This window comes from Tachypleus tridentatus, chromosome 13 (assembly GCF_004210375.1).
Source record: "Tachypleus tridentatus isolate NWPU-2018 chromosome 13, ASM421037v1, whole genome shotgun sequence".
NCBI lineage: Eukaryota > Metazoa > Arthropoda > Merostomata > Xiphosura > Limulidae > Tachypleus > Tachypleus tridentatus.
The window spans coordinates 223277240-223304819 of NC_134837.1; the positions used below are offsets into that span (position 1 = coordinate 223277240).

Below are 27580 nucleotides of genomic sequence, written 5' to 3' on the forward strand. Positions count from 1 at the left end.
TGATACCACAAAATTAAACTATAATTTATTAAACTTAGTAACTCAGATGTATTTAGATTTTATGAAACTTCAGGCAGACTACATACACAACCTACCCTACTGAAATTTTCATTTGAAAAAGCATGACAGCATTTACATAGATTAATATGGCTGAGAAAACCACTAAGCTGTCAATTGATTATTCACATTATATATTGAGTAAGTGTATACAAGGAACCATTTTCAAAAATTCAAAGAGGTAAATGGGGCCCACTATGTGTGATTCAGTACATAAGCAATTTCTGAGTAAAATAAAAAGATATAGTTCTTATTTGATATTATAGCTTGTTAATATTAGTAATTTAAGTTCCTTAATTTGTATGAAACTGCAGACTCAGTATTTTGACATTACAAATATCTAATTTTAAACACTGCTGCAATCAACATACCATATGACTCACCAAAATCTATATTTAGGTGTATTCTTTTAATATATATTTATAAATTAAGAAATTAAATCATATATAATATTAAAGTTTAAATTGTAATCTACAGTTTGATTCCAAAATTATTGGCAAAACTTCATAAAGTAATAGACCAATAAAATGTTGAATGAAAGTCAACCAATGCAGTGGCATAGCCTTTAACCCGTGACCCATCACAAAAGGGTTAAATGTGTATAAATAGAGAGTACTTCTGTGTTTTACACGGTTTATTCCTAAGAAATAACACTTTCAACTTTTGTTCTGAATATGTAACTTAAAATATAATTGATGCCAATATTTGTTCATTTTAGATACACAGAATAATTAATAGTATGTTTGTTGACTTAGCAATGAAGAGAAGTCACAGTTACTAAAGGTGTTATATTTACATGTAGTTTCAAGAGTAGATAAGGGAAAAGAATTCCTAACCTGAGATACATTTGAATATTACCTAGAGAAAGAACAAATTAATTATTATGAATTATGTTAGTAATCAGTTTTTATGTTGAACATAACATTTTGTAAAGACTTAATTTATTTGTTGCTAGTTGGTGTTAAAGAAGATCTGTCTTGTAAAGCCAATGAGAAGGCAGTGATGTTGATGGAACTAAAAATATTGTAGTTAGCATTAAAAGAAGAATGGATGTTGAGAAGGATGTGATGTTCATTAGGAAAAAAGATACCGAGCACAAAAAAAAAAAAAAAATTAATCTTCAATTATTCAATTTTAGAGCTGATAAAAAGACTGTCTCTAAAGTTTTAAGTGTCTGTAGGTGTATTAACCAAACTATTTATACATTGTTGTTTTTTTGTTGTTGTTCCTTCCTTTAGAACTTTTTTCTAAGATGTTTTATTGCAGTCTTATTATTATATTTAGTATACAGTACTTTGTAATTTTTCACTAAGTCAATCATATCTTCAAATGTCTAGGGTGAATTTCATACATTTAAATGCTCAGTCAAGTATTAAATAAGTAATTCATATAAAATCTCACCTTGAAGGAATCTGGAGGAATTATCTTACAAATACCATATTTTTCTGCTTCTGGTCTAATTTTCTCTATAAATTCCAAAGGGTCCTGAAACTCCTCTGCAGTAGGATGATAAACTGGTGCTTCAACCATCTTGGGAGGATCACTTTCCATTGGGAAAGGTTCCTTTTTCCATGTCACTTTTTTTGCATCACTTTTTTGTTTTTTATTTGCCCCGACAAGTTTTAATTTCCTCTTAACTGTTGATGTTCCTACTGGTGTTCCAGGGTGACCAATTTTTGGGGATAATGTGGTTTTTGTTCTTATAGAACTAGATGTCTGAGTTTGATTTGATATTGATTCTGTAGATGTAATTAATGACTCTGCTAACTGAGTTACAGGTTCTGGAGACACAGCAGGAGTGGTAGTCTGTGTACCAACAGAAATATCTTCAATTTTTTCAAGACTCTCGCTCAAAGTAGCTAGAATGTCTTCCTCACAGGTGTTTGTAGAAGCATCTGCTACAGTTTTGGCAGGAGAAAAGTCCTGAATAAAATGATAAGGAACATGAGTAAGAGTTTCACGAGTAGTAGTTAAAAGAATAGCACCAGCTGGGAAGGAATCATCAAAAACTCCTGAAAAATCACTGGTCATTAGACCTTGTATTTCATCAGAATTCCCAAAAATTAGATCATTTGGTATGGTGTGGGCCATTTCTCCTGTCATCTCAGCAATGGCATGATCACCTTCTGACATATTTTCAATGATGTATGATGCAGCTGCTGCAGTATCATCAGTGTTGTTATAGGTTCCACTCCTTTGGGAGGCCACTAACTGTACATTGCGTGTGTTACTAGGCACTTCTATAGAGTCTCCTTTAATGGACCAATCAGACTCCTTTTTTATTTGTAACTGTTTTTCACATTCCAAAGTTTGGTTTTTTCTTTCACTTTTTTTTATGCTGCTGTCTGTTTTTAAATTTGACTTGTATTTTTCTTTATCTTTTAATTTACGCTTCTTTAGCTTTTTTGAAAGTTTATCTTTGGTTATTATTCCATATTTCTTGTGAGATTCACTGAAATGCTTGCTTTCTTTTTTAGATTTTTTCAGTTTTTTCCTTTTTTCTTCTTTATTTCCTGACTTCCCAAGTTTTTTCTCATGGTATTTCCCTTCACTTTTCTTAGGGTGTTTTTTAGAAACTTCAATTCTGTTGTCAGAGTTAATGTCAAAAGATTCATATTTTTCACATGATTTTTTACTCTCTAAGTCTCGACAAGAAACATGTTTTTCCTTCTTCTCACTCTTCTTTAATGATTTACTAGAGATTACATGCTTGGAGGACTTGTTTGATTCCTTCAGTGGAACTAACTTTTTCTTCTTTTTAGGAGGTTCCATTTCCAATGATGTTACAACATCAAGTGATAATGAGGACTGAGGTCCACTTTCACCACTTTTTTTTTCTCTCTTTTTTATTTGTGGTTTGCTTTCTTCTAAAACATGATGATCCTTTTCTGATGATTCTTTAACCTCTAGTGTCACAGAAAGCTGATTATCTAAAGAATCTATCTGAGGTTTTGTTTTATCTTTTTTCTTAAACTGTTGCTTTTCTTCTTCCAGAAACTTTGGTTCCTTTTTGTAAGATGAAATCACCTCTACACTTTCTGAGGACTGACAGCCAGTTGATTCAAGATGAATTTTTGCCTTCTCCTTTTTCTTGGTCTGTGGCTTATATTCATCTGACGGACATGATTCTGAAGGACTGACTCCTTCAGACTTTTTATCTTCAGAAATTCTTATTTCTGCTTTATCAGATTTCACTTTCGAGTCCCTTTGTAAATTCTTTTGTTTCTTTGAAACTAATCTTAATGTTTCTTCTTTCATATTTTTGGGTTCTTGATTATTTTTTTCTTTTCTTTGTTCTTTAACTTCTTTTTCTACCTTATTCATTTTAGTAACATTTTTTTCAGTTTTTTTTGTTAGAATGCTGGTACTTGATTCCATATACTTATCTTCTATTTCATTTCCATCTTTCTTTACCGTGTTCTCTTTAATTCCTTCTTCCCTCTTCTTGACACCTTTTTTCCCCTTAGACTTAGAGACTTCTGTTAAAGGCTTTACAGCCTGAGAAAAAACACCTATTGTCAGTGGAAGATTATCAAAATACTCTATTTCACTTTTTTGTGTAATTCTTTTTCCTTTTGTGTTCTTTTGGGACTTCACAGAGGACACAGAGTTTCCTGAAATATTCCTTTGACGTAGGGATCTCCCATTGATGCCTGAAGAGTTCCTCGTTCGAGGCCTCTCCAAGGCTTCAGTAAGTTCTGTAGGCTTTCCAATACTTCTTGTTACTGGCCTGCTTACTTTGAAAACTTGAGGAACCTGCCTTCTTTGCTGAGGTCTTGCAACAGGTTTAGCAAATTTCTCTAGTTGTCTAACAGTTTTTCTGGTAACTGCTTTGCTTGTTGCTGACCTCAAAACTTTGCTAGAAGATGTAAATATTTTTTTTGTGACTTCTCTACTTTGATCACTTGTTCTCTGCTTCCTGTTGGAAACACATTTTAATGAAGTAGAGTTCTTTGCTCTTAGTCTGTCACGCCATTCTTGAAACTTTTTTGAACTTGCTGTAGATCTTAAAGTAGTAGTTTTTGGCTGAAACTTGGCTTTGTTTTCCTCTGTTTTGGATTCTTTAGTAACTGGCTTTGGAGACACAAGAACAGATTCTGCTTCAAAATCACTTTCTGAATCAAAATCAACAATAGGAGGTACCAATTTTGCTTTACGAAGATGTGGCGTTATACCCTGTGGTTCTGGATTAACAGGGGATAGAACTGAAGGAAGAGATTCTCCTCTAAGTCTAGCAGACCGAATTGGCTTTTGTTTGTTAGTTACTAATTTTAACCTTGTTTGCATACCCTGGCTAGTAAACCTTGAATTCCTTGAAGAAGAAGTGACAGTTAATCTGGCACTTTTATGCCTGTTACCTCTTCTTTTCGTTTTCTTATCTTCCTGAGAATTATCTTTGCTTGTATTCCTTCTTGTGTCTTTTGATTTTGATGTTTGCTTTTCTTTGGCAAGTCTCTGCTGTTTATATTTTTCTCGAAGTTGGCCAACTGATGTTAACTTTGAAGAATTTTTTAATCTTCCTGAAGTAGAATTTGATCGTGGCAAACTTTCAGGGTTAAGTGTTGCTTGTTTGGTTCTGGTAAATGAATCCCTGGTTAACAGTTTTCTTTTATGAGTTAGTGGTGCCTATAAAGACAAAGCACAATGCATTATAAAAGGCTAAATATAAAAATAATAATAAAATTTAATGATGTACTATAAATCTCTGCATAAAAAATAAATTTGAATCATAAGTCAGTTATAGAAACAAAAGATCCATTTATTAGAAAGCCATGACTTCTGTCACCTACATGCAATTTAAAGATATAAACCATGTTCATTAGTTCTTCAAAAGTACCACCTGTTATTGAAGCAATATACTAGACATCTAACTGTTTACATTCTTAGGCAATATAAAAGCAGTGTCATCAATACTATAAAACAGCTTAATTTTATTAATTTTGAATCTAACAAAAACTTAAAATTAATTCTAGCAAGAATAAATAAGTTATTTGAAAGAAAGAAATAAAGCTATAAAAATATTTTCCCTTTAAATATTTTTAACTCTCATATGCTTATCAAAAATAGTTAAAGCCCCAGCTTTCAAAATCTTATAATCTACAGTAGTATCAGAATAATTTTAAGAATATTTTGAAAATATAAATAAATTGACATTTTGGGTTTTCTCACTAACTTCTTTAAAGCAAGAAATTTAAAATCTTACTCCAAACAAAACTGTCTTAAGTCTTCAATAATATCATTGCAAAATAAATTTCTATTTAATATTAAATTTCATTAATGGTAATTATATGTCAAAATAAAACAAAACTACATAAAAATGTATAATGCAGCAATTTATGTAACAAAACTGAAAAAAAAAAGTTCTAAAATTCTCAACAAAAAAAATCACAAAGCTTTAGATTTTTCATACAAAAAAATTCAGCTACTTTGACAACTTTCAATCAATGATAACACACTAAATATTTAATTAAACTTTTAAAAATTTAAACTTTTTTAATAAATTGTAAATTCGTCAAGAACTATATTTAGTCCCAAAAACATTAATGTATATATGTATATATATATCATAAGAAAGTGCAATTTAACAGATTTCAGTGATATGATTTCATTCATAGTATGCAGCTTTTCACATTACATATGAACAAAGTTACAATGTAGTAAAAATCTGAATAAAGCTCTGGATTCTGAAGTTAAGTCAAGGTCAACTGACAGAATTTTTTACTAACATGCAGTTCATGCACAACATAACTTTTCAAACCTACACTTTTTTCTTTTCCACTGCTTTCTATGCTACTCTCATTATACATGTCTCCATTTTCTGATCCTGTAATGCTTCCTCTTTCTCTTTTAGACACCCATGTTCTTCCAACTGGTTGTTTAACTGGAGTTAGTCTATCCACAAGTGAGGCTTTATATGGGTTTTTTTCATGGAGTCCAGTAAATTTAGAGAGCTGTTCATCTTTTATTCCACTTATATCTGCTTTCCCCAGTTCAGGACTTGAGCTACGACTTGATTCAGAGTCACCATGAGCACCTTGATTCAGGAAGTCCAGAGCAGGAGGAAGTAAAGGGGTTCCTGAAGGTGATCAATATGTCAGCCATTTTATAGAAAACAAATTACATTCCTGTACCCAAAATAAAATCTTATAATGAATCCAGCCTCAATTATCATAATTACTTATTAAAATATGACAATGAATTCAGCCTCAATTTTCACAATTGTTAATTTTCTAAAGTAACATACTTATATTCAGCTACTTTGATGGCTTTCAATCAATGATAATACACTGAATATTTAATAAGATAAATGAACTACTTTTTAAATAAGCAATAAAAGAAAGTATAAACATTAAAGGAGTTCATTAGGTTACTTAAATAAAATACACAAAATGTGATTATTCTTAACAGAACAGTTAATTTCAAAGATGATATATACAAACAGTCTTGTAAAAATAGTCTGAGCAGGAAAAAACAAAATCTTAAAATATTATTGTTAAAATATCTGTGGAATGGAGAGCTGTAAATGTGTAAGAAAAAAAAACACAAAAAACTCTACCACCAAGATCTCGGCCATCCTACTACCACACAATCATATAAGCATCTACACAATGATCTGATGTCAAGATGCCATCCACAATACCACTCATGGCATGATTGATCCTGGGGTACCCCCCACATCAGCTATAAATTTAATGGTACTAGCCAGTAATGCAAGAACTTTTATTTTTTACTTGTTAACAAAAATCCATGTACTTATCAATCCAAGTAATCCCATTATATCCATTTGTAATTCCATAACCAAAATTATCTCTTCTTATTTAGTCATTATAATGGTATCCCATGTTAACTTTTTTCCCATATGCATTAAGGACATCAGTGATACCCTACATATACTGAGTGGCATTAAAAATGCAACAAGTAATAAAATGAGTTGTTTCATACGGATTGAGCAATAACGATGCAAACATGCCTGGGTTTTAATCATGAGTATTCTCTGAAAACAATTCAGTAGTTCAGATCATTTTAATCAGTGTGATCACGTGTCAGTATTTAAACCAGTCAAAACTTTCCAATCCCTTGCTGTTGTACATAATGTGAGAATGTGGAAAAACTTTTGTATGCAGTACACACTGTTACTTCAGCCTATAAAATGCTGGGTTTTAAAAGTTTAATTTCACCACAAAGAAAGATGCCTCAACTGATGCAAAGAAAGCAGGGATCAGGTCGTTGGAATCCTAATAAAGGGATGACACAAGCCAGGGTCGTGGCACACTTTCGGGTGCAACTTCATGCACGACAATGCACGTCCTCACACGGCAAGGGTGTGTACAAACCGTTTGAATGAAAACAATGTGAATGTTCTGGACTGGCCTCCATATTCCCCAATATTAATCCCAATGAGCATCTCTGGGACATTCTGGATCAGTGTATCTGTCATTGGGATTTTGCCCCCAGCTCTCTCTCTGAACTATATGCAGCACTTCTGGCTGAGTGGGACATCATCCACCAAAGGTAGATTGACTATTGGGTGACATCTATGCCAAGCAAGATCCAGGCTCTTCTGGTGGAGAATGGAGGACATACCCATTATTAGCGTTCTGGACATTGAAATCCTGATTAAACTGTTTGTGTGCAGTTTTTGATCAAATTCTAATATTGTGTAGTGCAAAAACATGATGATTTCATAATATGTACATTCAAAACCTATGTTTAACCTAGTATATTAAAGTTGTTTAACTGTATGTATATTGTTGTGTTTTTATTGCCTCTCAGTATATGCCTATCAGACGATGATGGAACCTCCTCCACTGTGTCATGTAGAAAATTTCTCCGGTGGGATATCCTTATCATGCCAGTAACATTGGAAGCCATCTGGACCATCCACGTTAAATTTTTCTCATCAGAGAACAAAACCTTCGTCCACTTTTCTATGTCACATGTTTGGTGCTTCTCAGAAAAGTTTAACTGAGCTGTTTCATGGTGTGAAAGGAGGCGTGTCCCTTGAAGACATTTACGGTTTTTAAAGCCTTTCTCCTGTAGATGCCATCTTATTGTTCTTGAGCTGCATTCTGCAGCCATAATCTGGTTCAACAATCAGCTGGCGTCTTGCCGAACAACTTGTCGAATCCTCCTGCTCTATGCAGGCGAAATTTTCTTGGGCCAACCACTTGAAATTCTCATTCTGTATCTCTCAGGATCTTTTAAGAAATTTGCAACAGCAGTTTTACTATGCCCAATCTCACCAGCGATAGCACATTGAGAGAGACCTTGCTTTTGCAGCTCGATAATTCTGCCACGTTCAAACTCTGTCAACTTTTTAGCCTTTGCCATGTTTTTTACCCAATGGAACACAGGAGATGTCAGTGGGAGATATTGACAACACTAATACTTGAACATAAATGACTAAATTTCGTTACATGTTTACTGATTAACACTTTGTTTCAGTATGGTCTTAAACATTTGAACAGCTAGTATTTAGACTAATTTCATAGTGTTCACATTTTCCCTATTAAATGCTAAAAAAGTTTTTTATTTTTATTTTCCCTTTTCTTATTTTCATCTTTTGAAGCTCTACTCAAATGAGTGGTTGAGTTTATCAATGCAAAATGCATATTTTTTCTTTATTTTCATTGGTCTTAAGATTTTGGCCAGCAGTGTAGTTTACATTTCAAGAACATTTTTCATCTAAAAACATCAACGGTACTAGAACTGGGCAATTAAATCAAATGATATCTAAGAACATCAATTATTGTCAAGTAAAATAAGAAATTAATCAAACTTAGCATTTCTCATTATCAACATTTTCAAATAATCCAAAAAATTAAAATATTATTATTAAAAAATTAAAATAGAAGGATTTTCTTTTATGACTACGATATGGCTGAGAATCTCAATGTTTTTTTTTTCTAATTAGTTTGTACTAATGAAGATGTTGGGTTGATTCCAGAAGCACATCTTCTTCTGAAAGAATATGTGATATCCTTGAATGGAGTTGGCATCAAAACAGAACTATTTAGATTTAACACTGGAAGACTGAAGAAATATGATGATGAAAGAAACAAGCAAGCAGCTTTATAGGTCATCTACCTTAATTCTTAATTAACCCATTAAAAGCTGTTAGGTGCTGGAAGCTTGAAAACTAGTCAACATCAGAAAGATTTTTGGAGCAGAAGGAGGATAGACATTATACAAATAATTACTAATACATAATCTTACTTTTGTGTATGGGAAATTATTAGAGCCTTAAAAGTACAGAAATTCTACTACAACATTTAGACACAATTCATGTTTTCATTAACTCTAGATGACTAATTTTATTACCAGTGTACACTGACTGCATCAGTTACTCTCATGCAAAATAAATGATCAACCAAAATTACATTTTAACATAAAAGGTCATAAAAACATATAATGAACGAATATTTCTGATTATTCCAAATATCCAGTAACCAAAATTAGGATTACACTGATTAATATTTCTCATTAATACTGTTTTCAATTATACACATATCCAGTAATTATAATTTTGCCATTACAACTTTGTTCATTTTAACAGATTAGTGTCACAATTAACAAAAACAATAAGTTAATTTTTAATTAACTTTACTAATCTAGAAAGCAAAATGTTGCCATTATGATTTCTCATTCTTATTTTCAATTAATTCAAATTTACTGAGCTTAATCAATTGATGTTATGACTAACAACTAACTTATCAAAATTAGCATTTTTTATTAATCCAACTATCCAAGTAATTGAAATAATGCTATCATGACTTTTCACTATTTTCCATGAATTGAAGTTTCTTCAGCTTTGGGCCAACATGGCCTGATGACTAGAGAAGTTGCCTCATGATCTGTGGGTCTTTTGTTTGATTCCTGTGCCATCAAACATGTTCACTTATCAGTCACATGATCAACAACTTGTTTCTTAAGTTATTATAAAGCTTCTATGGCTACTTGCTACTGGCTGGCAGCACCCACACCAAGGTGACTGTATCAGCAGGTTTCAGAAATGTTTCCTCTAAGGAAATACACACAGGATGGTAGGAAACAATCAATGTTTTGATGTCATCCAGATTAGAATGTAAACCTCAACAGTTCCATTATATCAGGGTGGCCATTTTTATTTACATGTAGGAGAATTGGGTGGAGAACCCTTCTGTTTACGACCACGTCTTTTACCTTCACTGTCTTTATTGAAGATCTATTGACCTCCATGGATCCTGCTCTGGTTCGACTGGGCAGATCTTCACTGTTGGAAGGGGATTTCAGTGACTGAGGACATGAACAAATGATTGTTTTGCATCCTTGGGTGGGTGACGAACATGTAGCTGATGAAATGCCTGTACCTGGAACCAAAGGATGTGGATCTTGAGGTTTGTTGGAATGTATGTAAGGGACAGAGATAGGTTTTGAAGTTGATTCATCAATTTTTTAACCATGGAGGTCAAAAACCTCTCATTTGTTTGGAGAATGATTCTTTTGGAGGCACAGAGATATCTGTCTGCACTCCCACTGTAGTAGTGAAATGAAGTGCAGCAGCATATGCCCAAAATGAAGTGATGGACAGCAACTTTCAAGCCTCAGGATAAGTAATGTTATGAATCGTTTTCAAATGCTGCACCTCTTTTTCTTCCAACCATTTAGGGCAAGAACGAAAATAGGACACGTGGGAGCCATTGCAATTAACACAATCAGGGTCTGTTTCACACTTATAGGCATCATGGTCCTTGCCACCATAACGAGAACATGTCAAGGAACCATGACATGACATTTTTGAATGACCAAACTGCTCACACTGGAAACATAGGAGAGGGTTTGGAATGTATGGCCATATCTTGCAATTAAGATAACCTGCCTTGATGGGAGCAAGTGGACGTGGTGATGTAAATGTCAGAATGAGGATATTGGTCGACATTGCAATTCCATCTTTGTGAGTAGAGAAACGCCTCACTGCAGAAACTCCTTGATTGGAGAAAACAGTGAGAATCTCTGACTTTGGGATGTTTTTCACTTCCCTCTCAACAATAACTCCTTGTGATGAATTTAAAGCATCATGAGGTGCAACCTCAAAAGGTATATCCCCAATTGCCTTTGAATGCAAGAGGAGTTCACTGTGTTGAGATGTGAATGTTTCCACCATTATGTCACCAGATCAAAGCTTCTTTACTGACTCTGGAGAGCCAGCAAGTTCCTCTAGTCCCTTCTGAATGAAAAAGGGAGACATTTGCCCTAAAGGTTTGTCTGCAAGAGAATATAGTATAAGAAAATGAGTTACAGGTGTTACAGATATTGAAAATTGCTGCTCAGAATCATCAAGACGTAGTTGTTTACCTATGGACTGTTTTTTCACTATTTTATTTAAGTTTTTATTTGGAGGATTCATAATAAAAAAGGAAATTTTGGTGCCCACTGACCCCACCCACTTTGGAGCCCTACAAGGGTATGCACTAAAATGTCAAACATGGACACTGCAGCAATGCCGGGTTTCATGAGCACTATACACAAACAATAGCATCAGATAGAATGTCCACAATGCCTGTTGAGAACATCCAATACTGGTACTTGGTTGACCCTAGCCCAAGTGTACCAGCCAATTGACCCAAGAGGGCCACCACAAGGCCGCCCGTCTACAGGAATTCAAGACCAAAGTGGTGTGTTACGGTTGGACCCCTCAATCATCAGGATCCTCTCCTCCCCTTCGTGGGTCGCCACACACAGCAAACACGTGGGTGGGCATTCAGATCCCAGAGGAGGTAAACTGAAAGAACAGAACCTTCCCTGGAAAGTCCCCTCACCACGTACAGGAATCCACACTGAGGGGAATCAACTAAAGAAAATTATTTGTTTCAATTTTTCCAACAACCAGTATCGTGAAATGAATTAATTACCATTTTTGATTATTCCAACTGCCCAAGTAATAGAAATCTCGCCATTATGTCTTGTTTTTTGTTATGCAAAATACTACCAAATAGGTTGCATTGAGTTCAAACTCCATTGTCAATAAACTTGCTCATCCTGCTATTTCAATATTAATAAGACTACTTTTGAACCGATAACTAGAAAATTGGCAAATAATTGGCAACATTCACTGCTAATTATCTGACAACGTAGATAAAGTATAAATTTAAGTTGTTTTTTTTCACCCTCTTATGTTCCTGATTCATAACTGTTTATCTATATTCTTCAATACTGAACAAATAAAGGGGTCTAAGATGTCAAGGTAATCACCTATTTTTGTTATACAAATAACTATTGTGTGTTGTTGTATAAGCAAAGGAAGATTTACAGTTGGATCAAGAATACCAAATCCTCATTATCTTTTAAGGCAGGGGTTCCCAACCTTTTGGCACTCGCAACCCCTTACCTAAAAGTTTGAAACCCATGTGACCCCCTACTTAGGGCTTACTATCAGCAGCTTAATTTTTATTTTATTTTCTGTGAAGGAGAGGGAATGAAACATCTAAAAACAATATTTAAAAATTCTGTAATTATTTATTAGCAAATTAAATCACATTGGTCCAACCTGAATTCACAAAAAGAACATATATTTCTTAAAATAATATTAACATAGGTTTGAACAGCTATCCAACCTAGCTAGTGAGATGCCTGATGTTGCATTTCAGCAGCAAGCTTTGAAATTCGTGGCCGGGCGTTTGTTAGAGCAGGTCTCATGTCATCTACAACATCCAATCTGTTCCTATTCTTTGTTTTTATATTGACAAGAGTGGAAAATCCTCCCTCACGCAAGTAGGTGGAAGCAAATGGAACAAGGACACGTTGAGCTATCATGCTGACTTTGGAGTATGACTGATACATAGCGCACCAGAACTGAGTCACAGATTTCACCTTGAAAAGATCACGAGCTGAAGAGTCATTCCTTAGATCCAGAAATTCATCTTGGATATCATCTGGGATGCTGGATACGGCAAGTTCAGTACAAAATGGGTTCCTTACCAGGGCCTCCTGTTCCTGTGATAGCTCAGGGAAGTAGCGCTCAACTTCCTTTTCTAGAGACTGAAGATGTTCGATAATCTCATCCTTGAGGAACTGATCCAGTTGGATCTGAGACTCATCCGTCACTCCACAAAGTTTTTCAAACATAGCGATGTTTCCAAGATTGGTTTTCCGACACCAGTTTTGCAGTTTGGAAACAAAGGCCGAAGACTATTTTGAAAAGGAGAACATGTGTTTCCCTTCCTTGAAGCTTCAAATTGAGCTTGTTCAGCTGGTCAAAAATGTCGGCTAGGTAATGCAACCCTTTTATTCCATGCTTCATCTTGAAGTGAGCTACAAGATCTTTCCTTTCTTGAGTCTCCAGGAATAACTTTATTTCATCTTTCATTTCAAAGACACTATTAATAACGTTTTCTTTCGACAACCAGCGTACTGCTGTGTAGAAGAGAAGAACTTAGTGGTCAGCATTCATGTCTTTGCATAGTTCTTTGAATAGGCGAGTGTTGAGTGCTTGAGTCTTCACATAATTTACAATTTTGATTACAGATTCAAGCACTTCCTGCAGAGAGGCAGGGAGAGTCTTACTGGCGAGAGCATATCAGTGAATCATGCAGTGGATGCCCTTTGCTTGAGGTGCTAGCTTCTTCACTCTTGACTGGAATCCTGATTTCAATCCCAGCATAGCTGGTGCCCCATCCATTACAAACCCCACACACGTTTTCCCATTGAAGATCTTCGCCTTGAAAAAAAGTTGAAACTTTTTCCATGACATCATCAGCTTTTGTTGTGGTTTCAAGTGCACTGCAGAATAAGAATTCGTCTTTGATGTCACCTGAATTAATGTATCTCACGAAGACAAGCAACTGAGAACATGAACTTACATCTGTTGACTCATTGAGCTGAAAGGAGAACAAAGGGGAACCCTTGATATCAGTTAAAACCTGTTCCTTCAAATCCATAGACATTTCAGAAATGCACCTCTGTATAGTATTATTTGACAGGGATACTTGCTGCATCTTCTTTGCACTGGCTTCTCCAAGAATAGGATTTACTGCTTTCATCATGCAGGATTTAAGAAGTGTTTCTCCAATCGTGTTAGGCTTTTTTGTTCATCAATTTCGAATGCAATCTCATATGAAGCTTCCACTACGGCTACACTCTGCTGCTGAAACTACCGACTTCTATCGATTCTTTGGCTTTTAAGACACCGTTCATGCCGTTTGAAGAAATCCAAACCCTTCTTTGCGTGTTCTGGATGTTTCGTCTCGAGATGACGCTTGAGTTTTGATGGTTTCATTGACTCTGCACTCAGGACAGCATGGCACAAAACACACTGTGGTTTCTCGATGCCATCATTGGTGAGCACAGTGGTGAAGCCAATGTTGAGGTAGCATTCTGAGTATCTGCCATTTAGCCATGGACACAACTCACTTCTACTGCTTACTTATCTCCTTGTTAAAATAAAATAAAATGTTGAATAATGAATGCTTTGGCAACTGTAGATCTTACACTGACTACTTGTGGGGGTGCAGGTAGAGTAATGATGGGGTAAGTATTGGAAGGAAGGGAGCTTGGCCAGTCAGCGATTCGTCATCCACCAATCAGCAACGGACATGTGACTCACGTGTCAACAGCGCAGCACACACACACTTAATCACAGCTAAACAGACACACAAGCATACGCATACATACGCGTGCACTCACATACTCGCTACTCACTAGTACACACATATATACAGTTGCAGACACATACACATTCACACAGGCACGCATACATACACCCATAATATCACCTAATGACATTGAACTAACGTAACACACGTTTTGCTTTGCACTGAAACAAAAAAAAATGTAAGAGGATGAAAATATAATTGATGAAATAAAATTAATGTTATCTCAAGCTACTTCTAACAAGGCTACGCGACCCCCCTGCCAAGGCTTCGCGACCCCCTACCCACTGGTTGGGAACCCCTGTTTTAAGGTATCAATAACTATGTTATTTAAGATTGTATAAACAGGTAATGATCTTGGGCATCCAGACAGCCATATCTTTTCTGTTTTTTTCCAGAACTTAGTAATTACATGACATGATGTTGCATAATCAAGTGTGAACATGAAGGAGGGGTGGTCCAAGAAAGTTAAACTTAACTCCTCTCCCCACATTTTGTTTTTAAATATTAATAATTAAATTATTTAATGCTTCGTAAGTAGGTGGAAATTTTGGGATAGTCCACATCTCCCTCCATTTTTGTTTTTAGAAACTAAAGAAAACAGCCAAACATAATACCAAATATGGTATCAAAATGGAAAATCAGATGTCAGTATTTTTAATTATTTACTACTCTAAAAGCTTTTTTCTAGATTTTCTGTTGCACCCTCAACCAATATCTGATTATTTTTAATTGAATACAACTATATAAATATTAAAGCTTTTGAGATTTCTTTTTCATCTATGTTAGTATTACTTAGAACAATGTTTCTCAACCACCAGTCTACAGATTAACTTCAAATCATCATGACCCTCTTGCTGATCCATGAGATTTAATGAAAACAAATAAACAAAAACAAACAGAATATTCATGTGGAAATAATAATGATTTTTCATTGTAGTTAGATTTCACTGGTCTGAAACAGTTTAGGGAGGCAGCAAACTGGTCCCAAATATCAAAAAGGGTTGAGAAACACCAACTAAGAACACCTACAGCTCTTATAACACATATATTACAGAATAGATTTTTCACCATTTAGAACACAGAATACTCAAGATATATTTTTCATATTGTTGATGCTCAATATAAGTGAAAATTCAAGTGTATGTATACACTTATTATTTTATATGTTTAACTGTACAAGTAATGATATTTTAAAAATATGAAAACATGCATCCTCTTTATAAATTTTAGGTGTAGACTTTATAATTCATCCTAAATATTATTACAACTGTTTAATTTTATTTATAAAATTTGAAATTTTCGTTTTTTATATTTATCAGATTACTAAAAATAAATAAATGCATGATAACCAAACTCAAATTTTACTAGGCTTTCTAATTAATTTTATTATTGAAGTTACTTATAGAGTGTAAACAGTGAAATTAATACAAATTTATTAGTATTGCTACTAGAGATCTTATTGCTTCCCCCTCCATTCTAACACATTTGATCTGTTCCTCTCCTAAGTAAGTTTCCTAAGGAATTTACTGCTAACAATGTTTAACATAATTTAAAATATGCATGAATCACATCTTGAAAAATACTAAACATAAATACTCCCATCTAGCAAGTTTTGATATTTATTTTTAACAAACATCAATGTTCTGGTAAAATCTTGTGCATTAATCTTATTAACATTTTATTTCCACCAAAGTATTCAACTAACTGACATGATATACACCTATAGCTGAAAAAGTTTTTATGTTGATAAAATTATCAACTTTATATAGAAATTTGATGTTTGAAAATATGGCAAAGTATTATGTTTATTTTCATCACTAAGAATTCAGTAATTTGAATATAGTATTCACATGGAGAAACAAGGAGAATACTATTAATCATATTTTCAGATTGTTATAAGTTTTATTACTACTTTGTAAGTATGATTCATTTCACATACAACAAGTATAGATGAATATAGTGACTTACTCCTAAATTATTGTATCTGAAGATGGGATTTCCTCTTACTTTCCATATATTTTTGCCACATATTTTAAGACAATTTTATGTCAATACAAAATCCATTTAAACAACTAACACAAAAATATTTACAAATCAACATTTTCTCATTTTGTGACATTTATTGAGTACAATTCGGGAATGCTTCATATCTTCATTACTAAACAACTGTTTGAAGTTCTGCCTGTAAACAACAAAACAACCCCACTCAAAGTCTGATAATTTAGAATTTTTCTACCTATCCAAAGAATATCTGTTTTTGCTGAGAACCTTCCACCCTTTGAGAAGTATATTATCCATTTCTTGATTTTCAAGTATTTTCCTTAGTTACTGGACTAGCCTTAACTGACACCTTTTTAGGATTCCACGTAAATGAAACACAATACAGTTTAAATACAACTGGGTAGAACAAGAATTAAACAATCAAGAGTTAAATGTTATATATATGTTACAGAGTTATTGTTCTCATAATTTCTTTCATTATAAATAATGAAAGTATTTGTGTGTTAAACTATGTCTGTTTGAAAGCTGCATAAAATTTGATTAAAGAGAAAAGGCATAAACTTAATCAGCTTGGAGACCAATTGGGTAACAAAGAAAATATTATTAAAGGTTTTACACACTATTATATGTACAATGTTTGAAGAAAGTTTTGACCAAAGTGAGCATAAATGCCACATGCTCAAACTGAGACACCATTAAGCCATGTAACATACCAACTAGACCTAATAGTCTAAAAGTCAACATACAAATCATCAAAATCTGAAAACATCATATCCCTCACTGACCATGTGATTGATTAAGTTCTGTAATGAACACCACAGTGCCATTTCTTACTTTTAATATCATACTTCATAAACCAAATTTTGTTATTTTTCTTCTTCAATTGGACACTCAACATTTTACTTTAGAGCTTCTTTGGGAGCATTCTAATGAAACACTAACAGTATTAACATAAATAAACTAGCATACTGGCTACTTATAATTATTTTCAATTGCATTGAAGTATATTTCAAACAAAGTTACTACTCTTATTGGTGATGATAAATTTATTAATTCATTTGATTTGCAAAACATAAACTTGGGATTACTGCATATTTGAAAAACAAACAATGGCAACCAAATGAAGTTATTTAGCCTAATAACAATAACATCACATAAAAAACAAATTTTATCCCTCATGTAATAACAAAAATATTGTTTTGCTTGTGCAAATTTTAAACTGTGTTTACTATTCAATAGATGAGCAAATATCACTTATCTCCCAGCTTTTAGCTAAAGACAACACACATGTAACCTCTTAAGAAGCACTAATCAAGAACCATGGTAGTGGTTTAAAATGAAAATCAACCTTTTGTTGTTCTTTATTATAATATAATATTGTTCTGCCATCAAATAGCAAAAATGGCTCTGAATATTCTAATAAAACCGAGGTAATATTATTAAAAGCATCATTGTGCATTATGCAAGATATTGGGTTGAGGAATAATTCGTGAGCGTTTTTTCAAGTTAAAAAAATGTATTCATAAATGAAACGCTTTCGCAAAATATTTCATGTCATTTGGTAGATAATTTTTTTTGCTCTAATAGATGGTGTGTTTGATTTTCATATGTCTTTAATTTTGCTTTCATTTTCAGCTCATTAAATGGAATGTCAAGTGGACAAAATCGAGCATTTTCGACACCATCTGCTTTTCACATTTAATTTCTTGCAATTTCGTTTACAACAATGCATACTATATACCTAGGTATTACATGAAATAAAGTATCATAATAAATGTTTTGGGTGTAATGTGTTCATGCATTGAAGTATTGTATTGTCTTGCATGTAATGCTTGAATGAAATTATTTAAAAACCCTCACGAATTATTCCTCAACCTAATAGTTTTCAAGCTTATTTACAACCTAACAAATAAATGGCAACTGTATAAGTGTTGGCATCCAATTGTTTTAATCTAGCATGGAGTTTATATGAAACCTTCTAATCTACAGCATGCATATGTATATAATTGTCTGCAAGCTGTAGACAAAATTATTTATCTCAGGACAGCTGGTATGGGTATTAACACCATTACTTATAAAGCAGATAACAATGTTTTGACCTTCTTAGTCATCTTATGGCCATAAGATGACTTAAAAGGTCAAAACATTGTTATCTGCTTTATTAGTAAAAGTGTTAATACCAGGCATTTTTACTTCAATTGGGTTACTCCTCATCATAAAAATTAAATGTTTATGTAGCATGCATGGCACATATACTATAGTAATTATTAACTTACCATTCAGATTGTACTAATTTTGATGTTTGTGTATAGAGTTCTTGTGTTTTCAGATACAACATTGCCAATAAGATAACTTTTTTTAACCACTGCATGCTTGATTTTGGCCATGTTACATAAACTACATTAATAATTATGCATAAATATATTAAATATAAAATATTTTATGTATGCATTAAGCATATTTACTATATCACAGTTGATATTTTAAATGTTTATGAGTTTGTATTTTAAGTTTTCAATGTTTATTTTAAATTAATGTATATATTCAAAATAAACTATAATGTTCATCAATAACAATTATCCATTACATCACTGCAGGTTTAATGCATATTTTTACCTCTCAGTAGTGATCTTTACTCTTTGAAATATTATTATGAGGTTTAAGTATTTGATTCAAATAACCGTTTCTACTGTTTCTGAGTTTTCCATTTTCATTTTAGGAATTTGTAAATTCCCAAACTGTTATGCTCTCATTTCAAAAACGGATTTCTTTTTTGAACATTCAATAAAACTTTACTAAACCTATTTAAAGATTTATAAACATATAATTTCCATAATAAATGTATCATAAAGACAGATATGTTCTTATTTCACTATTATCATGTTAACCAGTCTTACTAAGTAATTTGATGTATGCTGCTTCCTAGTATCTTTGTATAAATTTCTTGGTTTCACTTTCTCCAGACACAGAAACTGAAACTTTCTTTTTACAGCATTCTTGTTTCAGCTTATTGACAGAAACTATATCAGTATCCTTTATTGAGTAACAGTTTCTCCAAGTGTCAATCCCTGACAATACTATTCAACTGTAATTATAATAAGTGTAGAATGTCATTATGTTAAGAAATGTATTTCTTACTTTCTAAAAAAAAATAGCTGTAATGTTTTGGTGTTACTAAGCTTTTTGCATCAATGCTTTTACATGTATTGAGGGAGAATTTTCTTGTTGTTTATCAAATACCAAAAAACAATTTTTTGTAACAGTGCATAATTACCAATCTGTTCTGTGGAAGAGCTAAACTTCAACATTTTCACAGCACAAACTTTTAAAATTCCAAGAAACCGGGTAGATGGTGCAATACCCAGAAATAACATTGTTTACTGAGTTTGAAAAATTAGGGTTTATTTCATTCTACTGATAGTATTACTAAAATTTGTTGCATAAGAACAGCTTGTTTCGAAGATTCAGGCTTATCTTGTATATATTTGTTGTTGTTTTTCAAAATTTGTAATGCATACTGGATGAATTTACACATTTTAATAAAATTTAAAAAAAACAACTTTAACACTCCAGATAAATATAAAAGAATATATTTCTGTGTAAAACCAGCTTTTCACCTTTGCAGCTTCTTCAGAGTTATTATGCATAACTGCTTGTAATGTTCTATTTCTCAAGTCTGTGGTAACATGCACCTAACAATGTATAAAATATTATTATTGTTTCATTCTTGTTCTAATATTATAGTATTGTTACAATACTATGTCTATACAAATGTATGACAATGGTGGCTTAGTTACATGTATCACCTATTGTCTCTGTTAATTTTGGACTTTTTTTTTTTTTTTTTTATGAGTACAGCTTCAACATGTTTTCTTTCCTTAAAATTTTTAGTTTTTGTAAAATAGAAACTTTAAACGGGCATGAATTTTCTGTTTTCAAGGTTCCATGTATATATAAGAAGTGTTTTGCTGGAAAAGTTTGGTGTTGGTCATGTGTATATAACATTGATGTGTTCTCAGATGCACGTGTTCTGGTTTCTCATACATATGTCTCTCCACACTTTACAAATGATATGGTAGAACATTTTTTGATGTGACACATTTGTCCTGCTCTGTTTTCTCTGGCATAACATTGTTTTTGGTACATTTTTTTGTGAGAATGAAGAATAACCTAATAATTCCTTCAGTGTTTTACCTGTTTTTTTTACATTATGCTGACTCTCTGTTGAGATTGTTTAATAGCTTCATAAATCTTTTTTATCATGTTTTTATGATAAGAATGTTCATTATGTGCATTTTTGTGTTGTAATGTTTTTTTGGTTTTTTTATGATTTAAAACCACTCTCAATGTAATATTTGGGATATCCGTTTCATAATAAGTGTTTTAAAGTCATTTTGTACTGTTTGTATGGCATTCTGCAAGAAGCAGTTTTGGTTTATTCTCATTAGTTTTTCTACTAGGGTTCACATTTTGACTTGTTCCAAATGGTGTGATTTGTAATGGAGAAATACTGGTTTCTTGCATTCTTTGTTATACAAGGAGCTCTGTATTTCTCTTTCTTGGATTTTTAGGGCTACATCTAAGGACATTAAGTATCCTTCTGTATTGGATAGTTTTAGTGTAAATTTAAACGATGGGTGATAGTTTGTTTTTTGAATTTCATGCAAAGCTACATGAGGGTTATCTATGTTAGCCATCCCTAATTTAGAAGTGTAAAACTAAGGAGAAGGCAGCTAGTCATCACCACCCACTGCCAATCCTTGGGCTACTTTTCACTAACGAATAGTGGAATTGACTGTCACATCATAACACACCAACAGCTGAAAGTTAGGATATGTTTGGTGCAAGGGAAATTCAGACCCAAGACCCTTAAGTTATGAATCAAGCACCTTAACCACCTGGCCATGCTGGGCCCTGTGCACAAGTTGTTTCTTCTAAGATTAAAAAAAAACAAATATGTCATTGATGTATCTGTACTACACTCTTGGTATTAAGCCTGTCTTTTGTTTATGTGTGTCAAGAGCATTGGTTTCTAATGTATGCATGAATATTATTGTAAATGTGACTGCTGCTCTGTTATCCATTGCTATTCCTTTATTTTGTTAGTACAAAGTCTCATCAAATTTAAAGCAGCTGTTGTGTAGAACAAAATTGAGCATTGTGAGGATGGTGTATAATGTTATGTTTGCTTGAAACATGTTGATCAACCGAATATGTGAAGTTAATGATATTATTTAGGCCTTCTTCTATCAGTATAGATGGGTACAAGGCAATTACATCTAAGGAAAATAAAATGAAATCAGTGCATATTACTTGTGTAGAAAGATATTCATTTCTAATAGATCTTCAGTATTGGTTCAGCTTGATGGAGCAAATTTTAGACATCATTTAACCCTTTTGCATTGGGTCATAGTTCAAAGGCCATGTCATCACGTTTGTTGAGCTGCATTCAAAATCTTTTTGAATTACTACTTCATGAGACTTAAGCTATTTAGACTAAACATCTGTATTTTAGTGTTATAATATGTAGTCACTCAAGCATGAGAAAAGCATAGTTTATATTTCATTCATAATTTTTTTATGTTTGAAATTGGTGAAGTGACAGACCCCACAGTTATTATTGTTAATATTCATTACAAAATAGTCAGTCTTACAGAAAAGAAACATTTGAAATATATTTAGGAAGTTTTAGAGATTAAACAAGTAATATTTAAGAGTTTTGAAACAAAGAATAGTTTTTCTCAATTATAGCATGAAATCATTTTGCACTCAGATGAGTAACAAAACTATTCTATTTATTTTATTCACCTGTTACATATACTGGATTATTCCACCATGTTACCAAATATTAATTACAAAAATATTTATAATTTTAAACAAAGAACTTTCATTTCTATTATCAAATTCAAAATTGTCTGTATAATCTCTAAAACCTCCTAAACAAACGTTTGTTTTCAGTAACACTTAATATTTTGTTATTTTCTATACTATAAGTATGTGAGGTCTGTCACTTGATCAATCTCATAATCATCACTAAAAAATTCATTAAATAAATATAAATTATGCTTTTTTCATGCTAGAGTGACTACATATTATAACACAAAAATACAAATGTTTAGTGTAAGTAACTTATGTCTCATAACACTATATATTTACTTATATATTTATTATTTTCTATTATATTGACCTTCAAATCATGCCTAGCTAATGTTAAATAATTTACACTGATGTGGCACATGTGCACTCATGTTACATATCAAATAATATAAAACTGACCTTCAGTCTTCCCTGTTTGACAGTGTTTTTGTGGACTAGTATTTTGTAATATTCAGTCACATTCAGTTATAAAACATTATATATTTACATATGTATTATTACTATTTTCATCTCAAAACAAAGAACTTCCTAAAATGTTTAATTTTTTTGCCCATCCCAAAGAATAGTTTAATGTCTGCTAAAGCAATCACTCTTTAAAAATGTATTACCCACTCCTTGCTTTTTACAATTTTTCACTTGTTTTCCACTATTTTTTGCACTGGGGCTTGGTTGCACTCCTTTTCATGATGTCACATCAAACAACTTACCTGTTAGTAAAGAACAGTTTAGACATAGGTATAAAGCAAGTTTAAATATGATTGGATAGAGCAAGAATTAAGACTTTTAACATTACAGTAAAGTCAATAAAGCTGGCAGGAGTTTATGATTTTGTGGGAAAGTTTCATGACAGATATCCAATATTATTGACCAAAGGCATTTAATGGAAAGTTGAGAAGTCTTAGAAATTAGTTAAAAAAACTCTGAATTTTTTAATGTATTTTCAGACAGGATTTCAAGAGCACCTAAAACAAGGAGCATTTTAGTTGCACATCAAAATGCATAGTAAATCGTATAAACCATAAACAATTATACAAAGTAGAAATAGGTAGATCACTATCTGAATGTGCTAATGAACACACCAGTTAACTGATGATAAACCAAATAAACCAGTACACCACCATTTCCATTGTCAAGGTCATATTCTTGAACAGTTTAAAACTATAGTATTAATTACTGCCCAAATAATCAAAGTACAATATTGTATGACCTCAGGACTATCATCTCAAATGGCAATAATAAAGCATTTTTATCTTTTACCATTTTATGATTACATCTACCATAAAAATGGGCAAAAGTTTAATTTTTCCCATGACGTGTATCTTTAAAAATTTTTAAACATAAATAAATGTGTTTGTTTGTGTATGCCTTATACAATGTTCAAAACAAAACCTTAGGTTCTACAATTTCATTATACATATTAAATTGTTGCTCATATTATACCTTCAATCTCTTTTTCATTTATGTAACCCTCAGATTGTTGTCTTGTATTGCCGACACAAAGTATCTTACCATCTACTTTGTTCTAAACTCAAACATAATAATTCAAATTGTCCTGAACTATTCATAAATTTTACCACAGGAAAAGCTCTATGGTAAAAATATATATATCTTTTAAATCAGAAAGTAACCTATTCTTTTATGAAACTCTTATAAAGTGCTGGCTTCTACTACTCTGCTGGCAACTCATTACATAACCCAATCACCCAGTAAGACGTCTTTAACTAGATCCTAGTTTGTCTTCCAAATCTTAAACTTGTGCCCTCTCAAGATATTGTGTTTAGAACTCAGCACAATGAAATCAGAAGCCTTATTCCTACTGATCCCTCAAACAATCTTATAAACTTTAATGAGATTACTTTTTATGTTCTTCATTTAAGAAAACATTAAAATATTTTAACTTATCCACAAAAGATATCTTGGAATCATCCTAGTATCCCTCTTCTGAAACCCATCCAACAAATCATTATTCTTTCTTAGATAAAGAGAAAAAGACTGTACACAGTATTCCAAGTGAGACCTAATAAATCTGTTGAAAAGACAAATTATTAATGAGTATGATTTTTAATCAATGTACTTATGAACATGCACTAAAATTCAATAAGCTTTAAAACTAGCAATAGAAAACTGTTCTAATGGCTTGAATGACTTATCCACCACTATGCCAAGATCTATTTTTTCAGTCAATCTTGGATAAAAAAAGGCAGTTGATGTGAAGAGAATGGAACAAAGACTACAGGACCACAAAACAGAAAACACATGCATAAGTCATCCACAGAAAAGTAGTGGAAATCCAATGAAGAGCAAGGTAGGACTCACAGTGAAATATATGAGCACACAAAAGTTGTTCAGAGCTGACAGGTCAGTGATAGAGCACTAGCCTCTTCTTTTTGAGGACAGCAAACAGACAGGAATAAAAACCCAAAGAGGAGTTTCAATCACATTTGTTAGCTAGGGCAGAAGAGGAGAGGTGTGCAAATGTGGAAAACTGGGAATTCCAAATCTCCACTGAAAACCTCCTGGGAGTGTGATGAATAGCCTCCAAGAACAGGTGTAGAGAGAGCAAAGGATGGAGATAAGCAGATAGGTAGAGACAAATATAGGAAGGCTTGAGGCTTGAATATGAAAACTGAAGTACTGCTGTCAGATCTCCAAAAAGGAGCAAGCAACTCCAAATGTTGTGACTCTAAAAAAGGAAAATCAAAAAGATCATGTGCAAGAGCATGGTCATCCAGAGCATATGAGGGTAAAGAGATACTGACACCTGAATGCAACTGGCCTCTAAACAAACATTAGGAACTCCAATATCCAGAAAGGGCAGAAACACTAAATACTGACCAAAGAGCTCACCACTGAGAGATGCAGGAGTATAACCACAGGAAATTGGATGCAAGGATAAAACATAACAAACCTGTTTGATTAATCTGATAAATGAGGAAAGAAGCCTGGGCATAACCCTTAAAATTACAGAAAACTGTAAAGCATAAGTAGAAGGAACAAACACGCTCTCCAAATCCTCATTGTCATGTTCAGGAAAATCATAACTTGGTATGTAAAGACAACCATCAGGTGTTTCCAAAGACTACAAAAAAGAAGCCATCTCTCTCCAAGAAGCAGAACTGTTACTTCTTGAGATAAAACTTGCTCAGATACAACTGAAAGGGCTGGAAATTCAGCTATAGTTGTGGCAGTGGCTATGGTAGATGCATGGACTTGTGAGTACTTGACCAGGAGTTAACAAGATTAAAAAAAAAATTCTCCAGCTCTGTTCTCAAACTATTTGAGAAAATAAAAATTAGGCATGGCTTAATAATAACAGGACTGCAAATTAAGAAGTGATTTCAGGCTGCATGGAAGAGGGGATGCTAGTGACAATAGGAGTTTTACTGCACTCCCACTGGTAAAAGGTTGCTACATGACCATTTACAAAATGGCATTGCAGATGTCTCACTTGAATACATGATTCTTGGTTGAAGTATCAAGGTTAGTGGCAAGCAAAAATACATGCACACAGTGAGCAGTATACGTCAAGAAAAGCTATTTGTGAGGTAAGATATCATATTGGAATTACAAGTTTTTACACGGCAAGGATTTTCAAAACTCAAATACATTTGTTATAACCATGACCTTAACAATGAAAAAACATACACATATTGAGAAAGTACGAGTAACTCTACAGCTACACAAATGTTCAATGACTTCATTTACTAACAATTTCAAAATGCAGGGTCAGTATACTGGAAGAAAGATTATATGTAACAAAAGTCTTTATAGTTTAAATGTTTCCTTACCTCGTAGGCACAAAAATGTTAAAAAATCTTCTGTCTTAGGCCTTCGACATGGAAGCAAGTCAGAAGCAACATTACTTGTCTGAAGAATTTTTACAGGAGTTACTGCTGGGCTATTTGGAGTTGAACCTTGGGCAAATTTTCGTTGAGCATGAACTTTTGCTCTAAGAACAAAAATTTTTTCCCCATTAATAACTACAAAGTATACATAAAAATGTAAAACTGATCAAACTCATAACTTCAGTGAGAATGAAAAACCACAGTAAACAGAACTATTACCCATACATACATGTATGTATATATATATATATATATATAGGAGCCTCAAGGTATTTTAACTTTTACAAATTGAACAAATAAATATTGCTAGCACATATAATAAAAGTCTTTTAAACTAGCAATGCAAAGATAATCCTTCAGTAGCATTGCCTAAAATCATTAAAAAACTTAGAAATAAATATGTTTAACATTGCTGCATATGCACAAGTTTATGGGTGAAGTTCTGAAGAATGTTACACCATGTTACTCTCTCTTTAAAGTTGGTTCAAAGTGCTTTCTTGAGATTCACAGACATAGAGAACAAGTGTAAGAGAAATATCAAGCCAACACTGAGTAAAGTCCTCACAGTTATCATGATATCATCATGATTACACGAGCCCACAGTGCTTTTACTGTCTTGAAAACTTTACATGTCCTTCAGCAATTCTTGTATTCTGAATCCAAAAATGATATCCACTTTTATTCATCATGTAAATATTTTTCACAAAATATCACACACACTTTTACATAAATGAATTACTTTCAGTGAAACTAGGTCGTACTTTGTCATACTCAAAATGTTGACAATAACTGCCAACAGATTTCTCAAGACCAATTGCAACATCAGTCTTATCAACCATTCTAGAACCCACACACAACAAGCATAACAACAAAAAACGCTCATTATGGCAAAGTAGTAATTTGATCTAAGTGAGAGATTTTTTTCCCAGTTTGTAAAAAAAATTCCTTACATGATGAAAAAAATTAATATTATTATCAAAATCTGTGTAATTGAATTGTGAAAAATCCATTATTAAAAGCAAAACAACTTTTATGAAATTTAAATTTCCAGGTCTGTGTTATCAACAGTTTGCCTTACTCATTCTCTGTTAAACAGGTATACAACTTCATTAGGCAGCTTAAACCAGGAGCAAATATTCAAACAGAAAAAAACAACTGCAACATGGCAGG

The 27580-nt window shown here is 32.9% G+C and overlaps 1 protein-coding gene across 6 annotated transcripts in view; it reads right to left on the reverse strand.

Annotated features, from left to right (window-relative positions):
• Jarid2 (Jumonji, AT rich interactive domain 2) overlaps positions 1–27580 on the reverse strand; it is a 120890-nt gene that overhangs the window by 57239 nt on the left and 36071 nt on the right. For all 6 annotated transcript variants that reach the window (XM_076481132.1, XM_076481130.1, XM_076481129.1 and 3 more), the window contains exons 5-7: positions 26354–26514; positions 5820–6133; positions 1459–4683 (exon numbers count right to left, since the gene is read on the reverse strand). In XM_076481132.1, coding sequence (XP_076337247.1) covers positions 1459–4683; positions 5820–6133; positions 26354–26514 — 3700 coding nt within the window. The remainder of the gene's footprint in view (positions 1–1458; positions 4684–5819; positions 6134–26353; positions 26515–27580) is intronic.